The following is a 13,108-nucleotide window of genomic DNA, read 5'->3' as shown; positions in this document are numbered from 1 at the left end:
TAAAACTATTATGATGTATTTAGACAAACCATCAATGGTCAGAAATGAAAGTGGACATCTTGGGGAACCTGTAGAAACCGGCAATATCATACTCTCCATTTCCCTGTTTTATTAAAGATGAATTAAAGCAACAGAATATGGGTATTTTAACCTTAGAAATGTTAGTTTGATTGGCAAAAATTTTATTTTACTATAAGTTTCTTATGTGACAGTTATTTTGAGTGTGGTGACTCAGAATGTGAACTTTGGTGTCTCTTTTATGTTTTGATGATGTTCTGTCTCCCTATTCGGGTTTTCTGGCATCTACCCTATCTGATGAAATAATGGATTCGTACATAACGCTTCATGTCCACTGCATCGAGAAAAATAAGGAGTCAAGTGTTGATAATGTTTCTTATGATTTTTATTCCAAATCTCCATTAATTTCTTGGAAATATGACAGAGTCTAACGGCAGAAAAATATAGATCAAAATTGTGATCATAAAATAAAATTCGGACCGCAAGTAATCCCGTCTTGATTTTCGTGTCAGTCCCGTTATGTGCGAATCATCATCTCTCGTCGGACGCAAATAACGCTAGCATTAGAAAACCTTGCCATCTTGCAAACTTCCCCGATTGATGGATATAATAGGCACTTGCAAGCGTGTCAGCACATTTCAATTCGCCGTCGAGCGCAGCGTTTGTCTTCGTGTCCGTGTTTTTGCGAGAGCCATAACGTACGAATCCAGCATGAGGACACCGAGCCGAATGAGGTGACTCGCATTTGTCTGATAATTCTTCATTTTAACCAACTCTAGAATTTTTTTTGGTGCTTCGTGAGGATCCGAGAGGTAAGAATTATGTTTTTCTTTTCATGTTTAAAGTGATTATTTTCAAAAGTTCGAAAGAAATAGATTTGATTTTAACGTTATTTTTCGCTTACAAGTGTGGCTTTCTTTGCTACTGAACTCGTCTGTGTTTTCTACATAATTTATCACATCGGACTCTCTCAAAATGTGTTGTTTTTTTCTTTTTCCTGTCACATATTGAGGCTGTTTAAAAAGGCAGAGTAAAAATTATCTGTTTCTTATCCCAAAATATAATATTTATCTTGCCAAAACGAAGTTTTTGCAAGATATGTTAGTCAGCTTGTATGTTTTTTTATTATTATTATTTTTTTTGTTTGTCTGTAATCACGTATAAAAAATTCTGCAGAGCACAGTTATCATTGGAAATTTTTGTAACTTCGCATATCAGAGGCCTATAGAGGTTCCTTTCAGCGCATAAAATTTTGAAGGTCAAGGTCAAAGGTCAAGGTCACTTTGTCGCAAATCAGGGGAGTCGATGTAACCCTTATTTTTTGAGAATTTTGATCGGATCATCTTAAAACTTCATGGGAATATAGTTCATGGTCTGGCGCTCAGCTGATTAATTTTTGGTGGCGATTGGCCTTGACCTTCATATGTTATTTTTTTTGTCTGTAATCACGTATAAATCACTCTGCAGAGCACAGTTATCATTGGAAATTTTTGTAACTTCGCATATCACAGGCTTATAGAGGTTCCTTTCAGCGCATAAAATTTTGAAGGTCAAGGTCAAAGGTCAAGGTCACTTTGTCGCAAATCAGGGGAGTCAACAAAACCCTTATTTTTTGAGTAATTTTGATCGGATCGTCTTCAAACTTCATGGGAATATAGTTCATGGTCTGGCGCTCAGCTGATTAATTTTTGGTGGCGATTGGCCTTGACCTTCATGGTTAGCGCCTGAGGACAAACATATTTGACCCCAAGGTCAAATTTTCAAGTTTTAGGAACCATACCGTGTAGTACCTCAAATTGAACACCTCGATGAGTGCTTTCTAGATATGTCAAGCTTGAGACATTATGACGTCATTTGGTGACGTTATGAGGCAAACGCATATTTTTCATGGTTACTCTGTAGAACGATTCTCATCGGAATCTCTCGTAGGCAGATATTCCTCAAGGAGTCGCTCCTGGTGGATAGCAGCTCTGTTCACCTCAGTGTGACCTTAAAGAAGTCACACGTGATCACCTTTTGGTAAGATACGGGTCACCCTGCGGGTGACATTGGTTTATTACGTTGTTTTTTTCATCTGATTCCGTCGTACATAACGCTGACGCCAAGCTTGAAATTCGAATGTGTATTTACAGTGTTGCATATATATTCAGTGGTAACTTTAAAACCGGACGTGCTGAAGGTCTAAAAATTTAGATTTAGCTATTTGAATACATGCAGATTAACATAATGGGTTGCATTTCATGTTTCCCTAAACTTTTTTTTTTGCCCTTTGTGCAACAGTAGTGTACCCACTTTGTGAGCCATGCACTTATTCTAAGGAAGTGAAGATTATCATTCTGCTTGTGGTTGGCAGGATGGCCTGGATCTATGCACACTCTTCCACAAACTGTCTAGCCTGGGTTTGAATCTCGGCCCAGCTATAAACTGGCATCCCCATGTTTCACAGGCAGGGCATTTCCTCAATATGTGTACCGTCCCTTGGATGGACGTTAAACTCAGCGTCCTGTCTGCCAGCATTTGTTGGTAGACCTAAAAGGCGAAGAGTAGGTGAGCTATTGCCGACACCATGAACAGATTACAAATTCCTGCCCGAACCTACAGCTCAGGCACTGCATCAGCGGCACAGCTGCGTCCTCAGACAATCATGCCTTGTGCGGAATTTGAAAGAAGATCATGGTCAATCACTTGGGCCTATGGCTGTGTTGACCTCGGTTGGCTGTCCATGTTTCTGATCGAATTAAATGATGAAAACAAAAACAACAATATCACACCAACGATGACGACAACAACATTGTGCAATAAAGCTTGCATCAACTGCAATAAAACTCACCCAAAAAGCATTTTGGATGAACTGCACTTTTGTTTTTGCATGAATATTTCCCAGGATTTCAACATTGGCTACATGTTGCTCACAGAGATGTTGATTCGGAACAGCCCCTTAGACCCTTAACCAAATGCTTTCAAATGTGATTCGCTATCCATGAGCAGCGTCCGTAGAATCGATGTTCGACTACTTTGCATTCTGCTACCACTCCATTTCCGCAGAGATGTTGCCTTACCTTTTTGAACCTCTGACTGTGATGCTGCATAAATTGCACATTACCTCCTCGATAGTGCTTCAGACAAACAGCAGTTAGATTTTAACATTTATTCCCAATCCGTTCACTCACGAACACATTCTAGTGTGTGTGGCTTGTGGAGGACGCACATGCATGCATGCTTCAGATGCAAAACAATGACAGTTGGAGACATTGTCGTTTTACACAGCCGGTGCACATATCAATGTAGTATTTGTGACTTGCATTATGAGCTATGGGATTAGGTGGGAACACCAAAAAGCTTGGCAATTCAGAAACTCCATTCAAAGGTTTATATTTTTTAACCACATGTTAATGGGATTGCAAATTTGACAATAGCTGTATTTTATAGCTTATCACCAAAATGTTCATTGCTTGCTATCGAGAGAGTGACCATTACCCCCCCCCACCCCCCTCCCGCACACCAAGCGAAAAGTGGGGTTAAGCAATTGGTTCACTTTGTCTGTCTGTCAACAAACGTCAGTTTATGATGAAGGAACTACTTGATTTAATTTAAATGTTCCATTTTGAACATAAATCGGAAATCGAAGCTGTAGTTTAACAGTACTTTGGCTCTGAATTTGTTCGATCGTGCATGCGCAGAGAATGTGAGAATATTTTTATTCTGACTGCCTGTCTGGCAGTCAGACAAAGTTGGAAATCTTTCCAAACAGTAAACTTAATGTTTTAAAGGACATGATAAAAGACACAAACACAAATAACTAATTTAACGTGTAAATAAGGTGGTGTTTCAGGCACTGCATCCACAATGGTGGACTTCTGACAAAAATCATTTGGAAAACCGTTAAAATCTCTACTTTTTCAATTGAATTTTTAGTTCACTTGGAACGTAGTTCCGGGGAGCTTATGGAATGGCGAGTTGTTCATCCGTCCATCCACAAATACTTGTAACTTCTTCTCTGAAACTATACAGAAGATGTCGATGAAACTTTACTGCAACGTTCAACGCCCTGGAGGTACCAAAGTCTGTTCTTGGCATTATAAGCAATTGGACCCTAAGGGGCCTATGGGGATTGTCCCCCAAAATAGGTATTTTATTTCTTCTCAGAAAGTACACATGCAATTCTGATGAAACTTGACCAAAACCTTCATCACCTGTGATGTACCAAAGTTTGTTCAGGGCATTAAAAAAAAATTGTGGTCTGAGGGGATCAACAGAAGGAGTTTACGGGAGAGTTCCCCCCACCCCCCAAAAAATATGTATTTGCTTTCTTCTCCAAAACTGCACACACAATTTTGATGAAAATTTACAACAACCGTCATCACCCATGATGTCCCATAGATTGTTAAGGCTATTTGAAAAAATGATGTCGAAGGATTTGTGGTTGCTTGCTTGGTGGCTTGGTGGCAGGATTTGCACTCCGGCCACCATAAAACCCTTCATTCTGCAAAACGCAAAAACGCAAAAAAATCTGAAAACTCACTCCGTGGGAGTACCTCCTGTGCAGCTTCCCTTCTCAGGGCAGCTCACCGGATGACGGGATTGGGGCAAAGTCTTCGGGACCCCCAATCTTTGATAGGAGGGAAACCACAGGGTAACATCCCTGGGTCAGATTGCGGGAGAGTGTGCCAGAGTGGTGCTGAGGTGTCGTCCACCAGACGGCGGTCTCCTTGGGTTAACCTGAGGCGGTCCCTTCGGGTGGGTGCCTGGAATGTCCTATCCCTAAGAGAGGATGATCACCTGTCTCTGTTATCATCTGAGCTCAAGCGTTTGGACATCGGGATTGCAGCTCTCTCTGAGGTTCGGAGACCGGATTGCGGCGAGATAATGGTGGGTGGTTACACCTACTATTGGTCTGGTCGCTCTGATGGTTACCATACCCAAGGAGTTGCTGTAGCTGTGTCCAATAAGCTGACCCCAATGATAATTGAGGTAACACCGGTCAACAAGCGTATTATGAGATTAAGGATTCGTCACTCCTTAGGTGTCATTTCCGTGGTCTCTGTTTGTTTATGCTCCGACTGAGGCGAGTGATCTCACCGTGAAGGATGCATTCTACGCCACGCTCGAGTCTGTGGTTGATCAGTGCCCCAGACGAGATACACTTCTAGTCTTGGGGGATTTCAATGCATCGACTGGAACTGATAGGGATGGTTATGAGGTGTGTGTTTGTCCCCATGGGTCAGGAACTATGAACCAGAATGGCACTAAGTTCCTTGACTTTGCAAGAAGTCATGGACTTAGGGTGGCTGGTTCATGGTTTCAGCGCCCACAAGCTCATCGCTGGACTTGGTATTCCAACGCTGGCGGTGTGGCAAAGGAGATTGACCATGTCCTCATTGACGGTCGTTGGAGGATGATCCAGAACTGCAGGGTCTACCGGAGTGCGCAGTTCCTCAATACTGACCACAGGCTTGTTGTAGCAACTCTAAAGCTGCACCTTAAATCCTGGAGAATGGTACCATCCCAGCCTAGGCTGGATGTTGCCAAGCTCAGGGATGAGAGAGTAGCTGAGGAGTTTGCGAACAGGCTGAGTGGACACTTGGGGGGTCTGGGTGCTTTGGGGTGTCCTGAAGAGTTGTGGAGCGCCTTCAAGACCACCGTCCTTGATGTTGCCGGTGGATGTCTTGGAACTCACCGCAGGGCAAAGAAGAATTTTGTCTCTCAAGGGACACTGGATACCATTGACCAGAGTCGCAGGGCCAGGCTGAATGGCAGAGCTGAGCTGTTCAGGGAGCTGAGGCGTAAAACTGTACGTGCACTGAGGGTGGACAAGGAGGCCTATGTGCGAGGAATCTGTGAAGGGGTAGAGCATCACCTGTGGACAGGTGATTCTCGTCCCGCTTACAGGGGAATTCGTGCATTGCGTTCATCCAAGCCCATCCCTCGGAGCACTGCAGTTCGAGCAGAGAGTGGTAGGCTCTTGACAGAGGAGTCTGAAGTGAAGGCCCGCTGGGTTACTTTGAGCAGTTGTACCAGGCTGATCCCCCAGCTGTCGAGTTGGACGTCAAGGGTGTTACAATCTCTGTTGCTGACCCACGAATCAACTGTGGTCCACCTTCGCTTGTGGAAACACGGGCTGCGGTGAACCAGTTGAAACGGGGCAAAGCTCCAGGGATTTGTGGCATCCATGCCGAACTTCTCAAGGCTGGTGGAAATGCTGCACTCGTGTCATTGCATGCAGTTTTGTGCTCTGCCTGGAACACAGGCATCATCCCAACTGACTGGAAGAGGGGCCTTGTTGTCCCTCTCTGGAAAGGGAAGGGTGATCGCCAAGACTGCAACAACTACCGAGGGGTGACGCTGCTCTCAGTGCCGGGCAAGGTCTTTGCTCGGATAATTCTTGATAGGGTTCGCCACCATCTGCTTGAGCACCAGCGTCCAGAGCAGTCAGGCTTTACACCAAAGAGGTCAACGATTGACCGTATCCTTGCCCTTCGTGTCCTCACCGAACGCAGACGAGAGTTTCGGCAGGGGCTGCTTGCAGCCTATGTTGATCTCTGTAAAGCGTTCGATTCAGTGAATCGGGATGTCCTCTGGAGGATTCTTGGTCTTCGTGGGGTGCCACCAAAACTGATCGATCTGATGTCTGAACTCTACTCTGGTTCTGAGAGTGCTGTGAAGTGTGGTGGTACCACCTCTGACTTATTTCCAGTTGTTACTGGAGTTCGTCAGGGATGTGTACTTGCCCCCACACTTTTCAGCACTTGTATGGACTGGATTTTAGGGAGGATGTCGGAGAGATCAAGTTGCGGTGCATCGTTTGGGAATGTCAAGATCTCGGACCTTGATTTTGCAGACGATGCAGTCATCTTTGCGGAGACTTTAGACATCCTTTTGGAGGCCCTCGAGGTGCTGAATGAAGAGTCGGAGCCGCTGGGATTACGGGTTTCTTGGGTCAAAACTAAGATCCAGGCTTTCGGTGACTTCTTGGATGCTGCTGTCCTGTCTGTGTCTGTTTGTGGTGAGGATGTTGAGGTCGTGGAGAGATTCACTTACCTTGGCAGTGATATTCATATCTCTGCTGGCTGCGAGTCAGAGGTCAATAGACGTCTGGGTCGAGCCTGGGGAGTCATGGATTCACTGGATCACGGGGTGTGGCGCTGCCGGTACCTGTGCGGGAGGACGAAAGTCCGAGTCTTCAGGTCCTTGGTACTTTCAGTCTTGCTCTATGGGTACGAGACTTGGACTCTGACCAAGGATCTGAGACGGAGACTTAATTCTTTTGGTACCAGGTGTCTTCGGAGAATCCTTGGCTATCGCTGGTCGGATTTTGTGTCCAACGAGCGGTTGCTGAGAGAGACTCGGATGAGATTTGTTACCTGCATAGTCCGTGAGCGTCAGTTGCGGCTGTATGGACATGTGGCTCGTTTTCCTGATGCTGATCCTGCTCACCAGATTCTCTCAGCGAGGGAGTCTCATGAGTGGAGGAGGCCAGTGGGCCAACCACATGCCTCATGGTTGCAGCAGGTTGACCACCATCTCAAGGAGATGGGGATGGGCCTGGCATCTGCCTGGGGGATGGCCAGACGGAGGCCCCTGGAGTACCGACGGAAAGTGGACGCAGCGACGCGCTGTTCTGGCACATGCTCCCATACCTGACCTGACCTAATGTCGAAGGGGATTTCCTGGGGTGAGGGGGGGTGGAGTTGCCCCTCCGAATTGGTATTTGCGAAAGCATTGGTTTATTGGTACATTTTGCTGATTCCGTCCCACATTGACTTCCTCCTCAGTATCATTATTCGACCAGGTGAGTGCCCAGGGGTATTGCCCATATTTTTTTTACACTGTCTGCCTATCTGGCAGCCAAACAAAATTGAAAATCATTCCAAACAGGAAACAGTTTTTAAGGACGTTATAAAGGACACAAACAAAAGGCATGAAGAACTAATGTAACATGTTAAATATGGTGGTGTATAAGATGCTGCATCAACAATGGTAGACTTCCAGGAAAAAAATTATATGACATTTAAAATCTCTACTTTATTTCAATTTAAGTGTGTGTGCGTGTGCGTGTGCGTGTGCGCGCGCGTGTGTGCGCGTGTCAGCCCTACTTTCAGTCTTAGATCATGTTAAAAAAAGAGAAGAAAACCTTTAATGTGTGAACAAGTGCATTTATTGTTCTACCTGTTGAATATCCAATGGGTATTTATATTAAATTTCATGATGTAATGATTTCTGAACAATTTGGACTCCAAGGGGTTCGCTACCATTGTCGATTTGAAGATCATGCTCATGCAGTTTGTGCTGCAGATAATTTTAACAGCTTTTTGTATTTGTGGTTGTACTTAAACAAAGTGTGAGTTCTTAATTGTGGGTATATATATATTGTGATGAGCACTCCCCTGATCTCCATTGGACACAATCCTACACCAAAGCATCACATCCAACTGGGCCTCAGCCCGGCAACTCTGACAAACAGACAAAGATTACATGGTCAACATCAGTTAAACATCAAAAAGAGGCACCTATCCGGATTTCAGGCTTATTTGACCTCAACAGGCTGGCATACCGATAAATATCGAACCAAGGATGACCAGATTCATAATTTATACATCTACGCACCTCCTGACTTATGGTGAGCATTGCCACTGATTGTCTCACATGGTAAAACTGCATAATCTGCAAAGAACAACCATCCGTCTGCCACCCAGACAATTGTTCCCGCAAATGCAAACCATTCAACCAGAAGGCAAGTGATATGATGTGATCGGCGTAGGACTATGTCCAATGGAGATTGAGGGAGTGGTAGTCAAACTTCACGTTTCCCTTTCCCCGGTGCATTTAGTGTGTGTGTGTGTGTGTGTGTGTGTGTGTGTGTGTGTGTGTGTGTGTGTGTGTGTGTGTGTGTGTGTGTGTGTGTGTGTGTGTGTGTATATATACATGATATATATATATATATATATATATATATATATATATATATATATATATATATATATATATATATATATATATATACATTTCGTTATTTCTTACAAACTTCGAGAAGTTTCACATTATATTGTGTGTGGGTGTGACCGTGTCCCGCAGAGGACGTGCTGTCAAATGATGTTGGTGAATGTGCCATTTGTTTGGAGGATCTCATACAAGGCGACACCATTGCAAGATTACCATGCCTTTGTGTCTACCACAAACCGTAAGCAATGTTTGTGATAAGACTGCATCACTTTGATTAAGCTACAAGTAAATTCAAATTCTACTCGAGGAAAAGATTGTGGGTGTGGGGACTGCAGGGGTTTGTTGGTGATAATAGTGAGTGGGAGGCTCTTTTGGAAAATGATCATTGCTTGCTTTCGAGAAAGCCACATCCATAACCATAAACATTGCTGTTGTAGTTCAGGCTTGACAAATGATCACGCCATGCCTTTTTGAGCAGAAATCTACAAGTGTGTATGTATATATATATATATATATATATATATATATATATATATATATATATATATATATATATATATATATATATATATATATATATATATATATATATATATATATATATATATATATATATATATATATATATATACATACACACACACATTGTTTATGATTTTGTACACCACTGCATCCCAATTCCAAATCCAGGCAGGCGATGCATGACGTCATTGCCAGGCACCGAAGGAAGGGAGGACTCAGTTTGTACTCAGTCTTCTTGCTTTCTTGTTTGTTTGTCTGGGCGATATCTCAGCTATGCTCTGAGCTAGGAATCTGATATTTGGACAGGACAGTGACCAAGTTATTTGGCTATAAAGGATATTTTTGAGTTGTTGATTAATCAATTAATTATTTCTTTTTTCAATGAATTACTTTATTTTCAAAAAGTTACAGATTTGGATGAAACAATGGTGGTTTCGGTATGCTATCGGCAATTGATTGAGAAATTATTTTACGATCCTTATATATTTATTTATTTATTTTCATGATGCAATTAATCAATTATTGTACACCACTCTCAATTCCGACTCCATGTGCTGCAAGGTGGCATTGCCGGGCACCTAAGGCGCCCTGGCGATGTCGCACGCTGGACAATTTGTTATTTATTTATTTGGCATGGGGCTGGTGTACTTTGAATGTAACGCAACGTGTTCTGTATTTAATCATTCTTATTCTTTCTTTGTTTGTGTTTTTTGTAGCTGCATCGATTCTTGGTTTGAAGTGAACAGGACTTGCCCGGAGCATCCTTCAGACTGAGTGAATGAGTGTATTTGCAGAGAACGCTAAATACGCATCTGCATTCCTCAACATGACATGCTGTTGTCACAGTGCCAAGTAACACCCAGCCCACATTGCCGAGTGATGCCCCCCTCCCGCCTCACCCTCGGCGATATCCACTTCATTTCTCAGCTTGGTTTTGTCCACAGGGGTACCTGCCTACCTGCCTGCAGTACAGCTGAAGATAAGCCTTAAACATGCACATCTTGCAGACTGCTGGAACCGTGGTGGAGAAAAGTGCCACGTACCTGTTGCAGACGTTGCCTTCGCCACACTGCAATTTGATTTCCTTCCAACAACAAAAAAAAAACAATCTTCCTTTGCTGCACCGTAAACTGGAACACAGGACCTTTAACGGACAAAGTGTTGCTTTTTTAACATACAAATCACTTCTCACAATTTCAATCAACATTTACTTCATAGACGTTGCTCTCACCAACTGATGGCACATCATCACCCCGATAAATGTAGATGAGAAATCAAAATCCATCTTCTTTTTTCTCCATTTTACTCCAAATTTCATCCATCCAGTCCACACTGCTGTGATGAACTTTTAAAGTTGTGAAAAAATAACACCCCCAAAAATATACCTATATAAATATATATTATCGCAGCTTGCAAAATGATTGTGCAGGCTTTGTAACATTTTCAATTGTTAGATGATTTACAAAATATCCATTCCAGTGATAAATATCCCTTCAATGTGTTGGAAATGTGCAAAGGCATCATTTCTGCATTGGTTACATTAACTTAATACATGAGACTTTTATACCTCGTTTAAAGCAGCACTTTATACCAGTTGGACATCAGTCTTGCTCCACTTTGTGCTTTCACTTTAGCACAAGTTATCCCACTTCTCCGTTTGTATGCAGCACAATGCTGCGTGGTAGCATCATTGGCTACGGCATCATTGCTGTGGTAGCATCATTACGGCTGTGCCACTGATGTGCCCTCTGCTGGTTAGGACGGGAATTTGGAATTTGTTCATGGTGCTAGCGATAGCTCACCTGCTCTTTGCGAAGGACACCATGGAATCTTTCATGTCCACCAACGAATGCTGGCAGACAGGGCTCCCAGTTTAACGTCCATCCGAGAGACGGCACACACATTGATAAATCACCGTCACTGAAAGACCGGGTCAGGATTTTAACCCAGGCTAAACAACTTAGAGGCGAGTGTGCGTATCTCGAGGCCATTGTGTCAAGCCCAGGTATCCCACTTTAACGATATCTACTAATAGTGTATCCACTAAACAATCTCAGACAGCTGGTTTACATCGCAATGCAAATGGACAGTGTAAATGCTTTGCTCGGTCGAAACTGGGTTAAAATACAGTGTGGCATGTGTTCAAGATCATATGCCAATTACAAACTGCAAAAGGATTCTGCTTGACTCACTGAGTTAAATATACAATCGAAAAAATAAATAAAAGGATCTTCAGCACAAGAAACCATATGAATGGCAGGTATAATTTTTCTGGGAGCCCACGCTGACCATCTTTGTAGCAATTGTTTGGACCACTCGGCTTTGCGGATCATCCGTCGGTCTTTCACTTTTCATCGTGCACTATCTTAGCTTGTGCTTAATTTGGGTCCGCAATTGCTGTGACGTGCCTCAAGTACGTTCGTGTTCCGGTTTATTACTTTAATGTTCCCTCTCTTAAAACCCAATTGTTTCGATTCTTCAACGATTGTAGTAGTTCATATTGAAGCTAATGGAGTTTGCCGATTTGAACCACAATCTTGGTGGACTCAGAGATAAGGTATTCTTGAATTAGAATCTGCCATTGTCTCATTATTTATTTTTCCTCGACATTCTTTTTGGTAGAGTATTTCATCACATGATGTGTACTTGTCTCTTCCATGAAACAATTTAAGTGGCTTCAGCAGATCTTTGTTTGAATCTTACAAAACACTGACTATTCGTTGAGTTCTGACCATATAAACCAAAAAGCTTATCACTGTTGGATTTCAGTCCAAATTTGACCATCACCTTTCATCGGTCATGGAGGCAGACTCGATGCAGATATAGCTTTCACTTTTTTGGAGTTTGTAAAGTTGTGGATTCTAGTTAATTTATTCATGTTTTGAATTTACCTGCTGTTAAGGCCACCTAGTTTCTTGCATTTTTGGCATTTGTAGTTTAATGTCTGGAATCGGACAGGACAGAAAGGTGGTTGTTACTTGGTGTGTTTCTGAATTTTCACTGCAATATAGGGCACGTGGATGACAAAGGTGTTTATGTGGTAAAATGTCAGTTTTTCCTCGTCTCGTGCCAGCCAACACTTTGTACGGTAAAGGATCACTTTTTTTTTAGTCATCAGTTTGTCACAAATATGAATATATATTGTTTTATCCAAAATGAACTTTTTTGTACACCTGTATCTCAAGTGAAGAGTTTGTTGTCATCAGTCTCAGCTCTATTGTATGAGCGTCACAGTTTCTGTGCAGAAATGCTTTGATCACAAGGTTTTACATTGACCAGCAGAAAACAGGACTCTTGAAATCTCTGTATCTGAAATGGAAACAAGAGTGATTCGTGTGCCAAACTGGCTATTCGTTCTTGCTGAATACGAGAACCATCAGAGTTCAGAGATATGATTGGCTCTTTGTTAACACAACTTCTTGTGAATGTGCATTTGGTATTTTGTAGTTGTAAAGTTTTGCATCGTCTCTCAGTAAGCATTTTGAACCGAACAGAATGGTTATTGCATCATTGTATAATGGACAGTTTTTAGCATCTTATGATTGGTAAATGTGAATACATTTTTTTTTTAAATGCTTGTTTTACTTTTTTGTCTAAGGATGGAAGATGAGGATGTGAGAGACGGAGA

The 13,108-nt window shown here is 42.6% G+C and overlaps 1 protein-coding gene across 1 annotated transcript in view; it reads left to right on the top strand.

Moving 5' to 3' along the window:
* ZNRF2 (zinc and ring finger 2) overlaps positions 1–13,108 on the top strand; it is a 65,529-nt gene that overhangs the window by 52,087 nt on the left and 334 nt on the right. The window contains exons 3-4 of the mRNA XM_085845375.1: positions 9,091–9,196; positions 10,197–13,108. The exon at positions 10,197–13,108 is cut by the window's right edge and continues 334 nt beyond it. Coding sequence (XP_085701501.1) covers positions 9,091–9,196; positions 10,197–10,254 — 164 coding nt within the window. The 3' untranslated portion in view covers positions 10,255–13,108. The remainder of the gene's footprint in view (positions 1–9,090; positions 9,197–10,196) is intronic.

Source organism: Eptatretus burgeri, chromosome 11, assembly GCF_056783735.1.
Source record: "Eptatretus burgeri isolate ZD-2024b chromosome 11, Ebu_testis_v1, whole genome shotgun sequence".
NCBI classification, from domain to species: Eukaryota; Metazoa; Chordata; class Myxini; order Myxiniformes; family Myxinidae; genus Eptatretus; species Eptatretus burgeri.
The sequence above is the reverse complement of the archived record's forward strand: the minus strand, read 5'-3'. Positions and strand labels throughout refer to the sequence as shown.